The sequence below is a fragment of the Dermacentor silvarum genome, chromosome 4 (genome assembly GCF_013339745.2).
Source record: "Dermacentor silvarum isolate Dsil-2018 chromosome 4, BIME_Dsil_1.4, whole genome shotgun sequence".
Lineage (NCBI taxonomy): Eukaryota > Metazoa > Arthropoda > Arachnida > Ixodida > Ixodidae > Dermacentor > Dermacentor silvarum.
The window spans coordinates 47,783,707-47,806,756 of NC_051157.2; the positions used below are offsets into that span (position 1 = coordinate 47,783,707).

The following is a 23,050-nucleotide window of genomic DNA, read 5'->3' on the forward strand; positions in this document are numbered from 1 at the left end:
GCAGAGCATACCCGCGAGTGATTACGCTGAAAATAAACAATCAGATAGTGGCCGCACCGAGGAACTTAACTGAGTCGGAAATATGACAAGCCGCTGGTTCAAAATGTTCGCCAAATAAAGAACGCAGAGCACACTGATCCCGATCTAATTCATAAGTGGAAAGTTTGGGCAGCTTGGAATACATTTCTAGCCCCGCTTTTAGTACATGTCCTCTAAAGCTGTGGCCAAAGCTTCGTGTCGTGCACGCAGTCACCGTCTACGATACGCATCGAAACAGAGGTTTGTTGCGCCGCGCCGGCGTCACGCGCTTGCATTGTAAACGCGGAGGCAACGGAGGCGGCGGAGGCAAGCAATGGACGCGTCACCACGTGATCAAACATGGCAGCGCCCACGGGAGCGCCGCGAAAAGGGTCAATAGTTCTCAAAGGTCGCACACATCTGCTGTCTTTTTCGTCTTGTGAATATTGCAAGTCATTAATGTAGATTGTACTTCGTTGTGAATAACCTCGACTACACGTATGCTGTATGTTTAAAAACCAAGTACAATTTTTGTTTATTATTAAAATTGTTTGTAGCAAATGTGTATTCTGTATATGCGCTGTACTGCTGCTACTGGGCAGGATCAGGGACCTCTGTGAGGCGCTCGATCAATGCCTTTTGTCCCTGCATCATTTTGAGATATTATATAGTTGCAAGAAATAAATGCAAATTCAAATAATTTTTCGGGCCCGCATGATTCATCATGTGTGATTGATAAATAGGTCTACGTCTGCTAAATATAAAAATAATTGACAGACGGGTTTTTACTCTTTCACTTATTGTAATAGTATTTCGCAATGTGTATGTATGTATGTACACATATATATTATATGCATACTCAGAAGCAGTTGGTACGCCACTGCGCTCGAGGTACTTTGTGTGTATTCGCGGACTTCGTTCAGACTCGGAAAAACACTTTTATGTAGCACGCATTGAGCAACAGAAAGCTGTATCGGCAGTTTTTCATGTTACTCTACAGTTTTCTCATTGGCATTTTTCATCTAAATATAATAGTTGAGAAGTTGAATAAATATTTAAGAACAACATTACGTGGTATTTGCATATATTTAAATCTTGGTGCATGGTGGTTGGGACACCCTGTATACATCTACTATAATAAAAAATTTGCGAATGTATCCAAGTATCTTAAGATACAAACGGAAAGTATCGTATCGGATGCAATAATTGCGGTAGTATCTCGTATCTGTATCTCAAATACTTGTTGCCCGAGTATCTTGTATTGTATCATGATATAACTGCAAAGTATTTTTTACTGCCCCTACACGATGTTACACTTACCTCCATGCGCATTTTCACCCGGTCTAAGAGTAGAAATGCGGTGCCCAAGATGATGTGAAACATTATGTACACATTGCATGCGGCCCTAGAATGCCTCTTGTCGCATCGCTCTCTCTCGCTCTCTCTCTCTCTTATCAGCAATGGTTGTAAGTTACACTAAACGTGGATAATAAGGTGAGGTGTATCAGTAAGTTAAGCTGTTAGAATAGCAAAGTGACCCCTCTTGTGGTTAGAGGAGACTCAATACGCCGGGAAAGCAAGTAAAAACGAAAAACGAAAGATGAGTCCAAGGTGGCAACGTGATCATGAACTTCGCGCACCTCATCATGGATTTTGACAGCGTCTACAGTGGTTTATCCGTAAAGAATGAATAAATTACATGCTAAGTTTACCAAAGACTGACCACAAAATATAATCTCAATACGGTATGACATTCCAGAGCATACAAGGTAAGATTACACAAATTGAACGCTCGAATATTTGAAATTAATTCACTAATATAATACCTCTGTTCCCGATCGAAATATGTGCTTGGAAACTTTGATACTTGATTTGGAAAATTTGATTCTAAAGAATTAACAAGGAATGAGAATACAGTGGTGAAATTGCTTTTCCTTCTCAATATGGCGAAGCTGCTGAACACGGGAGCAGTGAGCGTGTGGTCGTGTTTATCGGATGACATCGGTTTATTTAGACGGCGACATCATTTTATTTGCGGAGCTTCCATCGATGGCAACAATACCTGAAGGCCATTGTCAATAGCTCCGTGAAAGAATGATAACGGTGGTGATACCATGTGCTTAGAATAATGTTCGCGCTTTTAATCTCGTGGTGCTTCTTCGGTAGCTGTGGCCGTTAATCATGCACTATTCCTTAACAAAGCCACCCAAGCCCTGGTGGCCACTTCACATGAAGGTAAATGAACCGCTATATTATGTATATACGGAAGAGCGAAGCGCGCTGGTGATCGGAATCGCTTGCAGGGCAAAAGAAAAATAATGAACGGAAATAAACCGGTCAATAATAATGAACCTGATTTCGTGAGCAGGTAATATACATTGGACAGCTCACGTACATTCACGGCGTTAAATTAAGAAGCAATGACATTTTTGCTTGTTTCTTACGACAAGCTTGAACGTTCATTGGCCCGCGGTGTGAATGCGTCCGTCGAAACATTCTAGGATCCTGCAACGAGCAGTCCCGAGTGTTCCCAGAAACACTGCCGATCGAAGCCGGCCTATAACGACGCCGCTTCCACAGAGGCCTGTAGCGGTACATTAGTCATCGAGTTGTTGTCGTCACAGTGGACACGCGCACGGATCGTGATAGGCGTGCAAATGACGTCCTGGGGCACCCACCTCTCACCGCGGCGTCTACAGTTGCTAGCCAGATCAAGACCACCGTGGCGGTCACGACCGCTGCTCTCGCTGGCGATGTCAACGGCATGGTCTCACCGGTAGGACACTCAGAAATAGCGCGAACGCGCGCTCTAGCACGTACGGCTTAACGACGTTCACCCGTTGCGCCGCGGGGGACCAAGCGAACCGCGCTGGTGCCCGTCGTCGCCGCCGAGTGCGTCAAACCGGTCGGCCGCAGAGACACTCCCGGCTCTTCCATGGGGGAACTTGCATCAGCGACGGGCAATCGCTACCGGCGGCGATAAACAGGCGACTACGCGCGCTCTTGCACGCTGATGGATCCCGACGAAAAGAAGAAAGAATTAATAGTAAACGGGCTCGATCAAAGAAAGGCGTGCAATAATCTCGCGTGGCACGATGCCTACGGAGCTTCGCTTGTCTGCGTCGTGTTTTCAGGGCTCTTGCGTGGATCGAGCAAGGAGAGGGGACATCGCTGACGCGTTTTCTGGTAAGGCGTCGGACGATTTACATGTGTACGTGGAAGCCGGAGCGATGATATATTATCGCGCAAGAAGAGTCCGTGCCAAGTTTTCCTGTTCTCTGCAGCGCTGAATACGGATCTAGTTGCCTGTTCTTTTACGCCAGCGCATAGGTTGTAAAAGCGCCAGAAACACGTTACATTCGTACATGTGTATACCATTCATTCACTCATCGAATGCCTTCCGCATTGAGACTGGTTATAGCATAACTACGTAGTATTGTTAGTGTAATATAGGGCTATTAGCTCTTATAGCATTCCAACCCGGACTGGTTCGCGCGCTTGCGAATTCCAGCGTTTCGGAGACTGGACGGTTTGCGGTCACAAACTCCTCCGGCGATTTCATAAATTTGGCGCTTGAATCCAAATGTTCGCATCATTGGTAGAAGGCCAGCTGAGTGTCGTCATGAGTTAATGATTAAAATAATAGTTATATTAAATAAAATATGCCTTCCTCTAATTGTGGCCGTCGCGCCGAGTCCGCGACGGCGTTATTTGTGTCGTTGCAGACTCGATCATTTTTGCCACCATTCTTCCGGTTGCGAACATGAACTGAAACTTGTCAGACGCGGAACTGGTCAGGAAATAAAATTATTGCTCTCTTGTTTCCCCGCTTAAAAGTGTTGCAGGCTGTACAGCAGAGAGAATTGAGTGAATCGAGCTGCTTACGCACGATGCATCGAAGTAAGCGAAAAGAAAGTACATACGTTGAAGCATTTTGATTTTCGGAGCGGCTAATATAATATCAGGGTCCTTCTATAATACAGTTTCGTATTCCGCAGAAATGATAGCGTGTGGAAGAAAACAGAACACTGTACGGTGGAGAGAGAGAGAGAAATAACATTTATTAGCCCCGAAGGAACTAAAGCCCAAGTCCGGGCCTCCTGGGAGGCTCATGCCTCCTGGCCCAGCACGTTCTTGACCTGCTGCACCAGAAGCGACCGCCATAGTTTTTCAAACCTTCGTGGGGGAGTGGTCCACTCCTCCCAGCTGTCAGGACGCTGGTTGTGTGGTAATTTGGAAAGCATTGTCTTTTTGAAGATGGCGTTTGCAGGGCACTCCCACAAGGTGTGTTTATTTGATGGATAGGCCCCGCACTGTTTACAAGTGGGGGAGCCTGGGTCCCTGTTAATATAATGCGTATAGTGTGGTGTAGGCCCAACTAACTTCCGCATGACGCGGTGCCATTATAAACAAGTTGTCAATGGACGTGTACGTGGTCAAGTAAACACAATTATTTGTCGTCGGCACTGACTAGCACTTTCTAGACGAATTTAAATACACATTGTACGTTAATGCCAGCGAAAGTCGAGCCCATGAAGAGTTGCTGCTGTAGTAGAGCTCGTAGGTGACTGGTCACATGCGCAAGTCATGGGTTAACCCGCAGCTGCGGCCGCATTCCAATGAGGGACATAGGCCCCCACTACGGCGTGCCTCGATCATGATCAAATTATGCACTCTTGCTTGTAAAATCTCAGAATCTAATTAAAGCTTTAAGTCACGAGTTCTGCTCCAGCTGTTTCCCAGAAAATGTTTTTTTTTTCTTTTCCTTATTTTCCCACTTTTAACCACTTCTATATTGCATATAAATGAAAACATCATTACATCACCGCCCCTTTTGTGAATAAATGCACTGCGCGGGCGGTGACCCTTCGACTTTTACAAGCTCGTGCGTATCCTCACCTTGCGGTTCTTCACGCTACATACCCTGAAAGGTATCCCAGTGCGGATTGCCCTGCCTGTGGACTAACGGCAACATTGAACCATGTGTTGTGGGAGTGTGAAGCCATCGGCTCCGCGTTCAGCGAGGATAGGTGGGCTGCGCTTTTGGGCAGCCCCGAACTCAACGACCAAACCCTGGCCGTCCAGAGTGCCCGCGATCGGGTCGTCAAGCTCGGCTTGGCGCGGCGGTCCATACGTGAGACTAGCCGGGTCACGGCGCGGGGTCTCCCCTGCGTCTTCTCTGGACCTCAATAAAGTTATTTCACTCACTCACTCCAATTTATCCGTAAGTTGTGGGCCCGATTATGTAAATGTCGGCATGAATTATTTGTGCGTTCTCTCACCAATAAACAGGTAAAAGAGTGCCTGCACTATGAAGCTGAGTTAGGTTTCTGGATTATTGTTCAAAAAAGCTTCCTTTAATTGATTTTTTTTTTTGCGAACTTTGACTCGGCTCAGAAAGTCGTAGAAGACAAACCAGAGGAACCGCTATATATATGATTGTGCGAGTTTGAGGCGTCCTTTGTTTAGGATTACCAGATCGTTCAAACATAGCAACAGTTGTCAGTTTTGTGCATATCCAAAACAGGGCTTATTAATACGTAATTTGCAGTCCACTTGGTGCAGAAGGCAGGCTGTGGTGCGTTCCCCCTATACGTTCATGAAACCAATACAGCCGCGCATGCACTGTCAATAGTATATATAGGTATCCTTGCGACGTGCAAACGGGCGTTCTCGCAGTAGAATGTCGCACAATATAGTAACGTAGATCGAAGACGCAGTCTTGAAAAAACAGACGCTTCTCTTTAATGGCAGGCCAGAAGAAGAGCTTGCAGCCTACGCGCTTCGTCGTCATTCATGGCGCCGACCTTTGCGCGCGCCGTCTCGCGGTACCCATTCTAGCTACTGTACCCGCGGTGCGGGAGCCCCACATCATTGAGTCAATTGCCCCCCGTGCGAAAAGCTACCGTCTCGGTCGCGTCAAAAAGTTCTTTCAGCCACGACAAGAAATGGAGCTCCTCAGGTGCATCTGGGCGTTCACGTACGCGCATAGTATGGTTTCATGCGCACTATACATAACAACTTCAGCGCGAGGACTACGACGGAGCGAACCGGGGTCGGAATCCGCCTTTTTCACGGCCCGACGGCGCATGCGCCCTGCCCTGGCGGATTAATCGCGAAACGTTTTGGAAGGGTCTCGCGCGCGGCCGTACGGCCCCATCTCAAGGAAACGTCCCCCGAAAAAAAAAAAAAAGCGCTCGGACGCGCGCTATACTGCCAACTTGTGCCGTGTACCGTGTTGAAACTCCACTGGTAGCTCGACGTCAGTGCAGTACTGCAAGCGTGCGTAGCGTAAGACTGGCTTTGGTACTGCGACGGGCTTGCAATGCACACAGACCGTCGCGCCGCGTAGTGGCCAGCGAAAGAAATATTTCAAAGAGTATCCGCACACTCAATGGCACAGTGTTACCGTGTGGCTCTCTATGCGCGGGCGCGTTTCTGTTTTGTTAACAGCTTCTGCATACGCCATGGAAGAAAAAAAAAGTGTTGCGTGCCTCAGTGCACCAACCGAGCGGCGAAGGATGAGATAAGCCTTCGTTTGTTTCCGCTGGAAACGTATCTAAGAAGTCGGCGGTGAAGCTCCGGATCGGCAAGCCTGTGACTCCGCGGATGAAAGTTTGTAGTGCACACTTCGTCGCTGAGGACTTCTTCTGGAGCAACATCGGTTAGTAGAATGCTAATCGACGTCCGAACGCTACCGCTACAGCCGAATATTTGTAAATAAGGCTGCCCAAACGCTCTCGTAACAGTTGATTATTTGTAGAGCCATTTAGCAGCTGGGATCTGGTTTTCGAGCGTAACTGACGGAGCGTAACTAGGTTCGGAGCTTCGCGCCGATTGCTTGCTCTGTGGCATATTTGCTTGCACTGACCTTTTTTGATTGATTTCAAAACAAGATCGGTGGTCTTTTTCTGGCTTAAACCGAAAACGCTGCAATCTTGCTGTAGCGTTCGTTCTAGATACGCTTCACGTCGCGTACATCCTTCAGTAAGGTTAAGGGCATCATTCGCCCTAGGTGGTGGTGGTGCTGATGTTGAAGCAGGCGGGGTTAGCCTGGCATACATAGCCGGCAATTGTTCCACCTCATCCTCCTTTGAGTTGAGATCAGGGGTGTGTCACCAGGTGTCGATGAACCCCGTGTCTCGCAGGAAGGTTATCAGAAATCGTTGCGCTCTCTTCCTAATTTCCGCGGGCCCTCCAAGGAAAACGACGTCTTCAAAGGTCCTGTGCGTAAGACCGCTATTTTGCAGGCGGTCGACCATCTCTTTTCTTTCTGTGTCAAACTGCGGCCATAGCCAAATGAAAATATTCGATGTCGCCAATGTCACCAAGGAAGGCACACAGTGGGGAAACGCAAAGCCCAGTCTTGAATAACCAAGCTGGGGTGCACGCGGAGTCGGTTCTGATGCAGTGCAACAGCGTCGCTTCTTCGCCAGTAAATTCATGTCATAAAATAACAAGCATGAACGCACTTCTCGTTATGCATGCTTTTGGTTATGCAGCGGCATTCCACAGCCGATGAGAATAAAATCTGAAAAAATAAGAATACACTCGGTGTGCGACGAGAAAGATGACAAAAAGCCCGGCGAGCTACCACACGGACGCCGCAGTCGCCTATTCTGATACTCTCTCGGTCCGCCATCATGGATCGCCTCGCGCGCCACCTGTAGTTCGTGTGCATTGCGTGAAACCCGCGCGATAGGCCGTCGAACCCATAACGCGATAGCCGCAACGCCTTCGTTGGTATATCTAAATAATCGCGCTCAAAGTGAGTCAAAACATGCCTACGAAGTTGAAAGGTTGAAATGCGAAAGGCTTCGACCCTCTCAAGCCGTGCACATGAATTTTGAGCCAATGTTGATCCTGTTCAGCGAAGGTTAGGCCTGGCACCGTCGAGTTCGTGCGCCTGCTACCGGCGGACCTGTATTGAAAAGTAAGCAAGTTAGGACGAAGGAAACTGCTTTTATAGTTCAGTTCTGGCCTTAGCGATTTGAGATAAACTACTCTTCGCTTCGTACGGCGCGTACACAAAAAGCTGCAAGCGGCGACACAGCGCTGCGCCCAACGGCTGTGCCAACATCTGTACGTCACCGTTCCTGTAGGCTGCCGCTTCTATTCGCAACGTAGATGGGTCGGTTTGTACGTGTTGGTATGCTCACGCATTTCTTCATTCTTGAGATGTACTGTTTATCTCAGCGTCAAACGCGAAACAAGAGACGATACGTTCGGTACAGCAGCATAAACAGCCGCCTCGCTCAGTTATATACCAACAGTGTCAGCGATGGAATCCGCGTTTTTGCGGGAGAACAACACGGCCTTTAAATGAGCGCTTATGTGAGCACATTTTTCTCTAATAATGCTTTATGACACGCGCAAACTAAGTATGCTGAACTTAAAGAAAAGCGAGAATCAGTAATAAATTATCAACACTTAGAGATTGACTCCAACCAAATAAGGAAATTTACTAGCCCGACGTTTCGGAACCAATTCGGCTCCTTCTTCAGGGGGTATTCTTCGGAGGTGGCGGTGTGCCGCTTTTAAAAGGTCCGTCGTAACAAAGGAGAGGAAGGGGGAGAGAGCGTAAGGTGCGAAGACACTTGGCAGGGCACCTGCTCTAGACAGACAAAATAGGTGGTGGGGGTGGTGTGTGTGTGTGTGTGTGTGTGTGGGGGGGGGGGGGGGGGCATCGGCGTCGCTGGTCGGCTGGGTTGACCGATGCTGGGCGCCCTTTAGTCGCGGGAATGCGTTGACGAGAGACAGGGGGGGGGGGGGGGGGGGACGAGTTGTTTTGGTGTTGCTGACCTAGAGCGGGGGGGGGGGGGGGGGGGGCTTCTTCCCTTCGTCGCGTCTGCAAGGCCATGAACATACACAGAAGGAAGAATGCCCTTCACGCGGTTTATATTACCCGCCGTGTTCTGAATGTGCCAAGACTCGAGTAGTAGCCTTTTTCGCCAGTTTGTCTCTGAAGGATTTGGGTTTCTTGGAAAGAAATCTTGTGGTCGGCGTCTTCGGAATGTTCGGCGACGGCGCTGCGTATTCGGTTGAATGTTCTGACGACGTTTTCATGTTGTCTGATTCTTTCTTTTAGATTTTTGGTTTCCCCGATGTACGACGCCGGACAGTCGGCACAGCTGATTTTATAGACGACGCCTTGAGCTTTTTCTTTTGGTGGACGGTCTTTTGGTTTAGGAATAAGGATATTCAAAGTGTTCATCGGTTCCTCCATGCTGGACTCAGTTTTCCCGGGAAGCAGGGCTGACAATGATGATGATGATGTACCTCTGTCATGGCTCGTACCCACTAAGGGGGATAGGCCAAGAATCGGCGGCAAGAATCGGCGGCAAGAATCGGGCGGTAATGCTAAAGAAAATTCATATTTGAAAACAAGAAACGCCAAGTAAAAGACAAAAAAAGGCAGATGTCGCAATAACTAGATTACCATGCGAGCGAGCAGTCAGACTAACTGAAAAGGTGAAAGTGAAGAGCTGTTACAACCAGGGGAGGTAATATTAACAAAACAATTTGGAGAAATCAATTTAGGTGATATGAATGCATCTGATGTGTAGAATACAAATACAATAATTAGCAGGGTAATCGTTTTGTTTCACTTAAAAAATTAAATACTGCGCAACACACGTCTCTGTGACTATAGCCTAGTGCCGAGGCCCCAAATGATAACAATACTGGTATGTTTAAACCATCCGCAAAATCTATTTTAACATCGTCTTCTGATTTCCACCATCTTTGCTTCTCATGGAATAATAATCAAGGCAATTGGAAGTTTCCATTACAAAATGGAGATGCCGTATACCGCCTCTAAATTTTTACTTACACAGGTCTGGTCTCGCTGTGTCCCCTTTATGTTCGTTCTGCAATGAATCCGAATCCATTGAGCATTTTTTTCCTTTCGTGCCGCCGATTTTTAAGAGAAAGAAAAATCTTAGAAATTGCATTTCGAAAACTTGTACTATCGTTAACCTCACAAACAATTCTCTCCTTCGGGGCGACTTCACTGGGACACAGTCACAGGGATACTTGTTTTACAATTTCATTAGAGATGCAAAAAGATTACCTAGCTGAAATTCTAGAATTATGAATTATTCATATTATTTCGCTTCTTTATGACAAAATTGCTTTATCTCAAAATTAAGATTAAATCTCAAATTAAGATTGAATTCTGTTAAATTTCTCATAAACATAGTTGAAACCGCCTGCTTCTTGGCCAATCCCCCGTAGTGGGTATGCGCCAAAGTTTAGGAAACGAGACAAGACAAGCAGGGGTGTGTGAGCGACGACTTGTTGCACTCGGCGTGAAGAGGGGGCTGGAAGACCTTTTTCGGGCGGGTGACGGTGACCGGGTGTCACGGAATCGTGGGGCAAACGAGGTCCTGGCGTCCGCGAGGCTTCAATCTCAAGGGGGCGTTCGCCATTGCGGGGGCACGGCGCATTCAGTGAAAATCCACGGAGCCCAGCCCGGCGGTAAGGACACGCCCTGTAGAGGTGATCGGCTTCACCGCAATGCAAACACAAGGCCTCCGGTGTGCTGTGTGCCATACGTCGCTCTTACGGGGTGGTCGTGCTTCAACCATGAATGGCGTGCGGCGAGGCCTGAAGTCGCCAGATTGCTTTTTCCACGGCGCGTACACCATAAAAGTCCGGGACGTCGCTTATACCTTGAAAAGTCGGAGATAACGAACTTCGTGCAACTTCCGCACACGACATGCGAGGCAGCGAGGCTGTGGCTGTCGTATCTCGGGCTGTGGTGTCTCGCTTCGCTCTGGGACTTGGACTGCCTGCCTGATTTCCTCCCGGACAACCTCAGCCAGAGCGAGTCGCGGTACCGATGCCGGAGCCACCTGAAGCTTTTGGAGGTGTGGTTTCGAGTGCATCGTTGCATCATCTGTGTCTATGTGGTCTTGTTATGCCTTTTCTTTACTGTTTTTCGCTGATGCCTTTTAAAGTAATCTTAACTTTGTTTCAAGCAATAACGTACGTTTGTCAGATTGAACGCGACGGAAGCAAATCAAAGGTATGAACTAGGAAAGATTACAATTGAAGTAATTAAGCCTTTTCGTGACGCACGTACCCGGGCCTGTATTCAGGAAACTTCTCTCTTGTGGCGTGCCTGCCGCGCCGGTCGCTATTATATTTAGCGGACCAAACGCTGGCTAATTCGGAAAGTATTTACGAAAGAGAAGCTTCATAAAAATATCATCGTCTTGAACTTCGATCAACAACGTACGACCTACTTTGCAAGGCAAGGTATTACGCCACAAATTCCTGCTGAATGGTGTAGCCCCTGTGAAAGGATGCGCCTTGTCCGTTTACGGTGCTATGCCAAGGAGAGCTCCTAAAAAATTACGGCTTGGCAACCATGATCAGCATGCCCCTCACTCTTTTTTTTCGTCCTCTCCAGTGCATGTGGTGGCTTTTGTTTTGTGTACTCTTGTCCTTTCGACCAGGTGGCTGGCACCGACCTGGCGGAAAGCTTCAATTCACTAAAACTAAAAATGTAAGTTTCCTGTGTTTCTTGCGAAACGAAAGCCGAGGCGGAGTCTGGCTGGGCATTCCCGTGACCTTGACTGCGTTGATGTTGCGAGGGGCATTTTGCTGGCGGCTTAATTTGTATCCGCGTCGGCCTCGCGGACTGACAAAGGAGTGAATCGTTCTGTTCGTTTCGCTCCTTGCTAGCGCGATCGAGAGGATTGTGTGACAATGAGTGAAGCTGGTAAGTACTGTTCATGAATCTTGTAACCTGTATATTTGTGGTCACTTGCCCCGTTGACGGTTTAAAATAAGCGGCGGGGCGTTACGAATGTATACTTCGCAATCTTGATCCGCGCATGTGCGCGGTTGTAAATTTGCCGATGTCACATGCTTTTAACTTACCATTCAAAGCAATCCGTGCCTTGTTGTTTAGATCATGCAGCTTTTCATACCGTATTTTAATCCCAAGAAAAAGTTTTTTGCTTTGTAGTTGTAAGTGCGGCAAACATCCGTTTTTATGTAACTAATGTCACTATCACGGTGTAATAACTATAAGCACTCTAGTAAAGTACGTGAAGCCAGATTTGGACAAATAGCTACAGCATCAATAATACTTTTTTTTCGAACTACTACCAGTTGCGAGTTTCACTTGCACAGTTAGCGGGCGTCCTGATCAGTGTTCGGAAACTATCGCAATCGAAATATTGTGTGTAAGGAAGTTGCCCGGCGTTCAGACAACATTTTGCGCCATTCCACAGAACCTAGATGGAAACAACACTGCCAGTTTCTGGCCGCCCTCAATGATGGCAACACAACGTTGGCGTGGACTTTGCTGTGTGGCTTTGAAGGACCTCCAGTCGATCCGGATGTAAGAATCATGACAGGAGGTGAAAACAAGCCTGCCATATGCATTGCTGTTGAGAAGGACCTCTTAGATATGGGTAAGTTTATAAAGTTCCCAGGAAGACTCTTTGTACAAGATTTTTACAATTTTCTTTCCACATCTAATAGCATGTAACAATCCATAAATGTTTAGTAGCCTCATCCGCAAAGCTTGTCTAAAAGGTATCCGATCATACCCCCTGAAAAATAGAAGCATCGCTTGGGGGGGGTGTTGTCATCATCCTAAATCTCCTTGAAAATGGTTCCCTCCTGCATCAGCAACCTGAGTTCCACGCTCCTTCCACTTCTCGAAACAGCCCTGCATGGCGCCCCTCCTCGGGAAGGGCTGGTAGGACAGCTGTTGCGTTGCACTTGCATCAGGGGTTTATCCAGAATTTCGACTTTGGGGGGGTGGTACAAGAACGCGGGGGGGTAAGAGGTTCAGGGTGCTAGCGCTTTTTTTACCACATTGTTTTATTTAATTAACGCTTATTAACGCTTTTCTTTCAGCAAATGCTGACAGAAAAGCTGCTAATTAGCAGAAGTACAATAATTAACCTTTTAGGCAAGCATATTAAATCACATCTTACAAGGGAGTTGGTCCTTGTTGGTGCATGTAGAGCTGATGTTGTTGCGCAAACAATACTACAACGAAGGTGGAGACAGACAGGCACGAACGAGCGCTATATATAGAAGGCCGAAATGTGTGCCTAGTTTTTCGGGATTAGAAATTGCGTACTATACTTAAACACTCATGGCATTCTGGCACCACGTTTGCAACATAAGGGACAGCATTTAGAGTATTCGTATGATTGTAGGAAGTTTATTCTTTTTTCGATGCAGAACAAAGTAAAGCAAGTTTTTAATCTACAAATCTTTATGAGAGAACAAAGTGCAGACGTTTTGAAAACTAAGTACAATATCACTTTGCACGAGAAAAAAGAAATACCAAGCACAATAGGCACGGCAAAGCCATATACCTTAAACAATACAATTAAAATATAACGACTAAGAACAAAAAAAAAAAAAAACGACAGATCCCACACCCTGTGGGAATCGATGTTATGCGAAGCAGTGTGTGGGGAGCCTACCAAGTTAACGAAACGACCATGAGAGCACCAATATGTAGGCGGCTGTTTCATGACCTACATGACAGGCATGTCATGACCTATCATTTATGTTCGTCATACACTCTTGTCATACTATGCCAATTTGGGTACATACCAAGTTAAAGTATGTACGAAGTTTGGTGCATATATGTATAGTACAGCCCACTACATTGGCCATGAATCGGGCGACAGTGGGTAGAAAAGGGAAGAATACTTAAATAGGATTTTCTTATTTAAGAATGAGATATGAAATGAATTCTAATCGTTAATATCAATTTTCATTATTATCTTAAAATTTGAAGTTCATATTTTTGTTTTTATGTAGGCTTGGTCCACAAACTGCAAATATTCATCCTTTTCTTCATCTGTTGGATTCCTAATATTGGGGATAATTGGAGCTTCGATAGAAATTTTCATCAGCGCGTCGACATGGGCCGGCGTCATGTGACATCTATCTGATGTTAAGAGCCTGTTCATGGTGGAAAAGCTTCTTTCAACGGCAGAAATTCCTACGGGAAGAAGCAGTGTCTTCAATGCAACTGATGACAAAGTAGGGAACATTCTTTTTCTCTCAACCTCGCAAGCAAGCATTAGCACTGCTTGCTGTGAAGCCAGCTCTCCAGGATACCGTCTGTAAATTCTACTCATTCCCCAGTCTAATCATTCGGAGCTTAACGATAACGAGAGCAATGTGCCACATTGTAAATTTTACGACTAAGTACAGGGGTAGTGCTCGTACTGTACCTATTGTGCATGCAAGTACGTTGACTTAAAAATGGAAAAACAGAAAGATCAAACGTGAATCTCGCATCTCATTCACGCGCAAGCGTTCATCACGACCTTAAGGATTCTCCGCAGGTCGCAGTGTAGCACTGTCGTCTGCGCGCTGAACATCAAAATTGGGCCTCAAAATTAAGTCCACGTAGCATCCACCTCCGCAAAGAGTAAATATTTCTTAAAAAGCAATTACCACAGTGCATCGGTTCAGCGAAATTTTTTTCCAGGATGAGTGCCTGTCTGAAAGAGGGAGAGGTGGGAGGGGCGTGGTCCGGAATAATTTTTTGTAGGGGTGTCCAGATCCTCCTGGAGGGGGGTGTTAGGGGGGTGTGTATAAATCCCTGAGTCTTGCATGTCCTCACAGGTTTGACAGTGCATTCCTTTCAGGTGCCTATTGATTTTTGTGAATAGCCAAAAGTTGCACAGGCTTATTTCCGGAGATTAGGGAGCTTGACAAACCACTGAAATACTGTGCCGTACCAAAAAAGACGGAACACCTTGAGCCGCACGAACAGAGGCACTCTCCTGGTACAAGGTGCCAAGTGTTCGAATTCCTCTGTCAAAGTCCTTAGAAAAATTTTGCTGGAACCTGCTGTGTACAAATGGCAAATGGCAACGGTAGAGATGGCAAAGCGAAGTGTAATTCAGTATTGATGACAATGATGAACTATGAAGCCGTAGGGGTTGATACGATTCTTTTCATTTTGAATTTTAGAAACGGTTACTGTTCTAGTACAATAAAAAAAATGCTTATTTACAAGAACCTTCGCAACCAAAGATATAAATATTATAATCTCATTAGCACATATATTTGTTAGTCAATACAAGCAAGGAACATATCTAAAATCCACACGGTCAAAATGGCAGAATCCACTGAAAATGAATGTTTGAAGGTTGTTTTGGCTTCACCGATGTCACAGAGATGTTCATAGCATTTGAAATCACGAAAATGTGGTGTTATAATTAATGCTGACTCTGCTGTGAGCATTTTATTTATTTATTCTTGAAGCGGCTGCTTTCGAGGCTACACACATCAGCGCAGCGAAGGGAGTTCGTCAAACACACTCACTGGCAAGTGCACTCCATAGCAAGCACCATTAAACCTTTCTGTCTGACAGCCTGTGAATGACACTAATGATGAAGTGCACCCGCTCTAAGTGTCACTAAATTTGCCCATCTGATTGGGGCATTAAACGGCATTTCAGCTTGCTAATGCCACCTGTCGGGGTTGTTTTAGACCAGACTTAACTGTACTGCTGAGATGTATACAATGCCCTAAATCTATAATTAGTAGGCCATATTTGAGGCTTTCATTTGAATCACATTTCCATATAGCTATGAATTTGCTGTTTCTTGATTTGCTCCCATATGCACTAACTGTAATGGATTGATTTGTTTATATTTTGTCACCTTTCCAAGTGGTACTTGCAAAAATAGAAAAGTAAATGGTGTCTTTCAAACATATAGTTTTATGTTGCTCTTCATGTTGAGGAACTTGTTAAATAAATGCTATTTTTCGTACAGTCAAAATATATCTGTTGGTCCCTGTGTATGCACATGCCTTACTGTGCTATTCCATTTGTATTGGAAGCTCTCACTCTGTTGCTGCCTAAATTTGTTTCAGCTCGGCTTCTAATCAAGAGCGGCTGCAGTGTGAACCAGTCTTCATCTACTGGGTTGTCTCCTCTGCACATAGCAGTTATGCGCAACAATATTGCCTTGGTGCGGCTTTTGCTGAAGAGTGGTGCCAGTGTTTCCTGTGTAGACTGCAATGGAAGGATGCCACTACATCATCTGGCTCTCTGCAACTACAGTGGCAGCAGTCTTGGTATGCACTTTCCTTATGCTGCAGTATATCCCCTTCAGGTGCTCTTTACACAGTAGTGCATGGAAAGCAGAAGCGCTGATGAAAGTAATTATATATTTTAAATGTGTAGCATAGATCTTGGAACACTTCTGATTGGAAATTTGCTGCAAGATTGAATAATATGTGTAAAGTTCTTTACTAAAACAAGTTGAAAGGTAGATAGAGATTACACAGGGAGTATCTGTGCTGGCTTTAAACGTTCTGCGTCATTTCTGACAAACTGTTAATGGTTCTTTCTTTCAGTTTCAGTATAAAGAACTACTTTTTCAACCATGTCGTGACATGCCCACTCATATTTCAAACATAAAACTTTGCATGGTATATCTTCTATATCTACACTATCTAAAACTAGGCCCAAAATAATGTTGCAGTAGGCCTTTAAGACAGGCACTTGAGAGCTAGGACATGTGCACAATTATACATTTATATTTGCTTAATCCCAAAGTGACTGAAAAAATATTGTGAAAGAAGAGCAATTGGCAATGCGTAACTTTTAGCAAAGATTCAATCATCAATTAAGTTGTGACAAATGGTTTAAAACAAATTATTTGTAGTGCAACAGTAGAAGGTGTGGTGCATATGAGGTTGATTGTGTGGTAAAAAAAGGCTTTAACTATTTTTGGCAATTTTTAGCAATAAGGTAGGATCTTCATAGAACAAATCAAGACTGAAACCTAAAAAATCTGTTTTAAATGTTGTTTCGGTTTCAAAGCCATGTTATTCATATTCTGCGAAATCCACTATAATCATTGCCATGTGCTCTGATGTCATCAAGCCTATTTATATACTAGCAATAAACTCTCATTCTTTGGAGAGAGTCTCGCCAGAAAAAATAACTGCATATACAACAGTCTCCTAGAATTTGAAGACGTTGAACAGGCACGTAACCCATAGTAAAGGGCATGCAGTCTGCTCAAGTTGACTTAAACTCTTAAGGCCCACAAGTATTGTTTGAACTGGGCATGTGCAAAACATACTGAGTGTGCAGCTTTCAGCGCCTCTTAAATGCTACACTCCAGATGGCTGAGAGAGAGCGACACTAGCAATGAATGAAAGGACATTGTAATACACAGTGTATGCCATGACTGTGTGCAATACTACTAGTAGTTAGTTGTGGTTAATCTCGGGGTATTATGTCGGAGAGACTGGTCGATTTAAAAGTAGCTTTCTCTGTAAATTTCCAGAAATCGCAAGGCTTCTTGTACAGAAAGGCGGCAACAAGGAGCACAGGGATAAAAATGGAGCAACACCCCTCTCACTAGCCTGCGAAAGCCACCGCAACTTGGCTCTGTTCCTATTGTCCCTTGGGACCAATGCCAGCACTGCTGACAATGAGGGAAACACTCCACTACATAACGCGTGTGCCTGGCAGTCAAACGATGCTGAATTGGTGAATCGGTTGCTTGCTGCTGGAGCACCGGTGAGTGTTCTGTTCACAGTCACTTGTTCCAGTGTCCAACTTATTGTGCTGTTAAGGGTTCTTTAGGTGGTTTTCAGATCCTCCTTGCATGTTTGCATAACCAGTATTGCCAACTGCACTGCCTTTGGGATTGGCCCGGTGAACTGGCTGTGGGTGTTAGCTTACTATAATTAAAGTGCAAGCAGCGCACTGTCATTTTACAGGAAAACATGTTTTTCCACCATCTTGTGAGGACAGTGACGATGAAGTTGTCTCTAGCTGTCGCTAATGCCGTGTGCGCAGTTTTGGTTTCATATTCGATTGGAATGTACGGGCAATATTGGGGACAATTTTCTTGGAAAAAAGGCTGCTTTAGGATAGGGTAAGTACTGCAGTAATTGTGAGCTGCCGTCTGCTCTTTCAAATCTACCAAAATAGTAATTTGCTTTGTGTGACCCTACAAGCACTAACATGTGCTTACACTACCTAGGTTTTTCCTTTTTTCTCTAGCTCTGCTTTATTTATTTCATGGCCAGTGAGCTGCAATAGTAGGCTATTAAAAAAAGATGGTACTCTATCCCATCACCTCTCACATGAGGGGAGTAGGAGGAGCATTGCACTGCTTGAATTTTTAGATCACACTATCTCCGGCAACGGTCCACATCTTTAGAATACACTTCTCCAGGCTTGTCCCATGAAAGAAACTAGAAATACGGAGTTTAAAACATTATGTAACAACTTAACTTCAGATCTTAAGAAAGGAAAATCAGCTTACTACAACAACAAATTTTCAACAGTCATGAACAGTCCTAAATTGTGGCGAACAGCTAACAGCATCATAAAAGGTGGCAAAGCACATATTCCGACGTATCTTTACATCGCAGTAAAAGATTCTCAGGTGTGCCACTTGCAAGCAAGTTTAACGAACATTTTCTTAATGCAGGCTCACCAAATTACTCACGAATGACCCAAGTGTTAATGCCTGTCAATTCATATGTTCCTTCCACTTATATTCACTGTTTCTAATACCTACATCGGAGGAAGAAGTTGTAAGTGCTGTAAAGGCAATCAAGGATGGGTGCTCGCCAGGAAATGACGATATTAGTGCGCGCCCTATCAAGGCCATACTTCCATTTCTCGTAGGTCCTCTAGTACATATTTGTAATATCATATTAGAAACCGGTGTATTCCCTGATAAAATGAAAGTTGCACGCGTAACCTTGATATTCAAAGGAGGAGGAAAAAATTATCTGAGTAATTACAGACCTATTTCTGTTTTGCCGCTCTTTTCTAAAATCCCTGAATGCATAATATACACGAGGCTAAACAAATTTTTAAATGCTAACAATATAATTTGTAAACAACAATATGGATTTCAGGCTGGAAAATCAATGGAGACAGCACTGCTATTCATAAAGGACCGTAATTTGGAAAACATTGAACAGGAACTATATACACTGGGCATTTTTCTTGACTTTTGAAAAGCCTTTGATTCTATTAAACATGAAATTCTGATGGAAAACTTTGGAAAGTATGGTATCAGAGGAATAGCACATGAGCTGGTAAACAGTTATCTGACAGGAAGAAAACAGTACACTAGTATAAATTAATTTCTGTCAGATATAGGAATAATTAGGTACGGTGTGCCACAAGGATTTATTCTTGGGCCTTTGTTATTTATTTTATACATCAATGATCTTGTTAACATCCCCCGGACACCTGATATTATCCTTTACGCGGATGACACTAATGTGTTCTTTTCTGGTCCAAATCTAGCCTCACTTGAACAACATGCAAATCAGTGGCTGAGTCAGCTACAGATCTGGTTAAATAGCAACGAGCTTGACTTAAATATAAAGAAAACACAATATATTATTTTCCGCCATTATTATTTTGAATCATCATGTCCAACTACGGATCTATAATACCAATCTATTGCCAACAAATTCTTACCGCTTCCTGGGCATCTGTTTCAAGTATGACTTAACATGGACGGATCACGTGGATCAGGTTCGTCTGAAAGCATCTAGGTCTATTGGTCTGTTGAAAAGAGTAAAATATCCTTTAGCTCTACGTTTGAGAAAGCAGATTTATTTTTCTGTAGTTCACTCCTATCTTATGTACTGTCAGCTAGTTTTGGGCACATGTAACAAATCAAATTCACACCGCGTTTTCTCGCTTCAGTTCAGGGCGTTGAACACGGTATTCCATTCTGCACCTGTTGCCAAGGAATCCCTGTACGACGCAGTTAAGGTACTGCCGTACTATCAACTTCACGGTTTGTCATTGGCTGTACTTATTTTTCATAACATTAAGCATGATTTTACATCCTTCTCCACTAAGTACTTAAACAGAAACCTTACCCATAACTTGCGCATTGTATCTATGGTTTGGTCGAAGTCACACGCAAATTATGGTACTCAGATCGTAGACAACCAAATATTTACACTCTAACACATATCCTTTAATGATCAACTGCATAAAGGATTGCAGAACCCTTTCTCAATTTAAGAAAAGAATGAAATTGATGCTTTCTTCTCCTGCCTCTCTTGCTTAGAATTGTACCTTTCCCTTGTCTTGAGCAAGTGCAATTCGAATGATTTTCTTCATAATTGTTTCCGTGAATTAGAATGATGTAATCAATGTATAATGTCAAATCATAGGATAATTTGTCATATGTAAAATATATGTATTGCTGAATTTTCACTGATTGCCTTGATCTCTCAATGTAGTGCAGTATTTTTGTCATGCCGATCTGCTGTCATGATGTGTGATCCCGAGGTGAAGGCCCTGTCAGGAGGCATTGTTGCCTCCTTTTGCCACGCCTCGTGGACATCCTGCACCGCCTATGTATGTCCAAATAAACTGAAAAAAAAAAAACACAAAAAAAGACATACTAATACGAGAAAGTGGGGGTAACCCACCAAGGAAGACATTGTCTTCAAAATAATCGTGACTGGCATGAACAAGTGCATATCAACATACAGAGGGCGCCGTTTGCGTAATGCCTTTTTAGTTAGCACATGGGGTGTGTAACTTAACAGTGTTCTGCAGTATCAAGTAAGGAACACTTTTTCTTGATCTGCCTTTATTTCAGTTATGTTGAGCTTTACTAAGCTGATCCAAAACGTGTAGCTTCTGCTCCAAAATGGACAATTCCTGCTCCAAACCTGCTCCATTGTTCCAAATTTACTGCTCCTAAAGCTACTCCAAAGTACCCTTGGCCACTTCCACCCCTGCACCAGTGTTTGCCACAAATGCATTGAATAGTGCGGTGAGCTCTTGCCCTAGACAATGGCACAGCAGAGACTGTAAAATGGTATAATTTTACCTGTGTGCACAGCATAACATGGTCTTTGCTCTTCTTTGTTCACAGGTGAATGGGAAGAATAACCGTGGTATGACTGCACTCAGCTTTGCCGTGATGACGTATGCAAGTCCCTTGGTGGTACAGAGCCTGATGAGCAAAGGAGCAGACTGCAACCTCTTTATCGAGTGCTGGAGCCAGACAGTTCTTCACCGAGCTGCTTGCATTATCGATGATGATGGAAACATGGAGTCAATGAAGACTTTCGTGCGTTATGGAGGGAATCCATTCAGTCAAGACGAGTTTGGCACAACGGTTATGCAGTATGCGCTGTGCACAAACGGGCCACTAGCCTTGTGGATGATCCGTGCGAACCCATTTATGGGCGCGCCCCGCTGGGCTGCGTGGCGGATGCTGGACAGCAAGGATGAACGTCCGGATCACATTGTAGCAAGTATCATGTCGGAGCTTTCCAGCATTCCGAAACTTCAGCAACTGTGCTCTCTGGCATTTCGCCGCAAGTATGCCTGCCACCTTGACTCTCCTATGTACACATCGACTCTGCCACCTCGGTTACTACAGTGCCTTCTCTTGTCCGACCTGTGGCCGTCAGCGGTGGATAGGTGACTTTGGATGTCTGTAGGAAAAAAGGCAAGCCATTAGCTTTAATTTTGCTTTAAGGACCGATATTTATGGTAATTTAAAATGACATTGCATGTAACCATGTACCGTAAGAACCTGAATGTAATATGAACACAAGTATAACAGAAGGGGTAATTTTGGGCTAAGGAAAGAAAAGAAACCATTCTATCCACTTTTATCTGCTTGTGATGCATCTCATAAATACATACTTTCAAATCATTCTGCACTTCTTGTTTTATCACCCTCATTTTCTAAAATGACAACCTTGTTGAGGAGGTCCTCTCAGAGGTTTTCATCTTCTGTGTTGTCCAGAGTGTTTGGTAGTCCATACTTCATAAAGGCATGCAACGACAGTGCCTGAGAAATACTAGCAGCCTGTGTTCTGGCAGTCCGCTATCTACTAGCATGGTGTTCCTGGAGAAACCCATAGTTGGTGATGATGCTTGATTCAGGGCCATTGGCTTTACCGTCTCTCCGTATAGTACCACTGCTGGTCTCGGCTCCTGGCCCTCAATACTCTGTTCGTTGTTGGGATACACAGTGCAAAGAAGGCTTGCTACAACTCCTCCGTATACACAGGTTTATTTACAAATGCAGTACACTTCTGTTAACTCGCCTCCTGTTTAGTCGATTTTTCAGTTAATTCGATCCTGACCAGCACCCATTTATATAAGCCCAAACCTTCGTTATTTCTGTCCTAAATTTGGCCTTCACCGGATAATTCGAACTTCACCACTCGGCATGCACGTGTCTGATCTCTAGTGGCAGCATGTCTCGGCGGAGCTTCAGTGACATAGACACACATACTTTCTCCCATCAAAAACACATATTTTCAGCCTGTCCGAGGAAGATTTTCAAGTAATAACAGTAGCTCACCATGTCTGATTATGGTATTTATCCAATTCTAACAAGCACCTTTTTTTTTTTTTTTTTCCACGAAAGTTTAGCTGAAAACCGTGTTCACGGCATTTGTACACTTTACCGCATAGTGTGGCTGTATTGCGGCAAAGCTGACTTTGCCACAATAGAATAGAGCGGTCAGAGCTTCAGAAGCTCTGACCGCTCTATTCTATAAAGAGTGGTCAGAGCTTCAGAAGCTCTGACCACTCTTTATCATTTCACAAAAAGAAATCCAAATTTTTCAGCAATTCGTTTCACAGTGAATTACACTTCTCCACTCGGCACCTTAAGTCAAGAGACTCTACCATTCACAAGTAGCTTTACAAGCGCGCAGCTGTAACATGAACCATTGGGTAGGCTAAGTTGGCTGGATTAACTATTGGATAGAACAAATCAGTGAATAAGCTTTTTCTGCTACCCCTATTGGTCCTCCCTATTCAATTATTCTTACTTTTGAGCATTGCTTAGATAGTGACTTTACTTTAAAGGGTCCCTGAAACGGTTCGGACAAATTTTGTATACGTGTAGGATACAGCTACAGTAAAACATTCGCGTTACAATTTAAGAGAAGCGTCTCATATTAAGAGAGCTACTGACGATTACAAGTTGCCCTCCTCCTTAGCCATGCATTTCCTCCTCAACTTGTTCGCCGAGTGATCCGG

The 23,050-nt window shown here is 44.6% G+C and overlaps 2 protein-coding genes across 3 annotated transcripts in view; one reads left to right on the top strand and one right to left on the bottom strand.

Annotated features, from left to right (window-relative positions):
• LOC125944694 (clotting factor G beta subunit-like) overlaps nucleotides 1-3,158 on the bottom strand; it is a 38,018-nt gene extending 34,860 nt beyond the window's left edge. The window contains exon 1 of the mRNA XM_049665553.1: nucleotides 2,697-3,158. Coding sequence (XP_049521510.1) covers nucleotides 2,697-2,784 — 88 coding nt within the window. The 5' untranslated portion in view covers nucleotides 2,785-3,158. The remainder of the gene's footprint in view (nucleotides 1-2,696) is intronic.
• Nucleotides 3,159-11,420: 8,262 nt separating this feature from the next.
• LOC119449967 (serine/threonine-protein phosphatase 6 regulatory ankyrin repeat subunit C) lies at nucleotides 11,421-21,714 on the top strand. Of its 2 annotated transcripts, none has more exons than XM_037713285.2 (5): nucleotides 11,421-11,746; nucleotides 12,264-12,446; nucleotides 15,898-16,101; nucleotides 17,325-17,560; nucleotides 20,916-21,714. In XM_037713285.2, the coding sequence occupies exons 1-5, from the start codon at nucleotides 11,734-11,736 to the stop codon at nucleotides 21,471-21,473; spliced, it is 1,194 nt and encodes a 397-aa protein (XP_037569213.1). In that variant the 5' UTR covers nucleotides 11,421-11,733; the 3' UTR covers nucleotides 21,474-21,714. The 2 variants fall into 2 exon arrangements, with proteins under 2 accessions (XP_037569213.1, XP_037569214.1); XM_037713286.2 differs by having other exon boundaries at nucleotides 11,421-11,530.
• The last annotated feature ends 1,336 nt before the right edge of the window (nucleotides 21,715-23,050 follow it).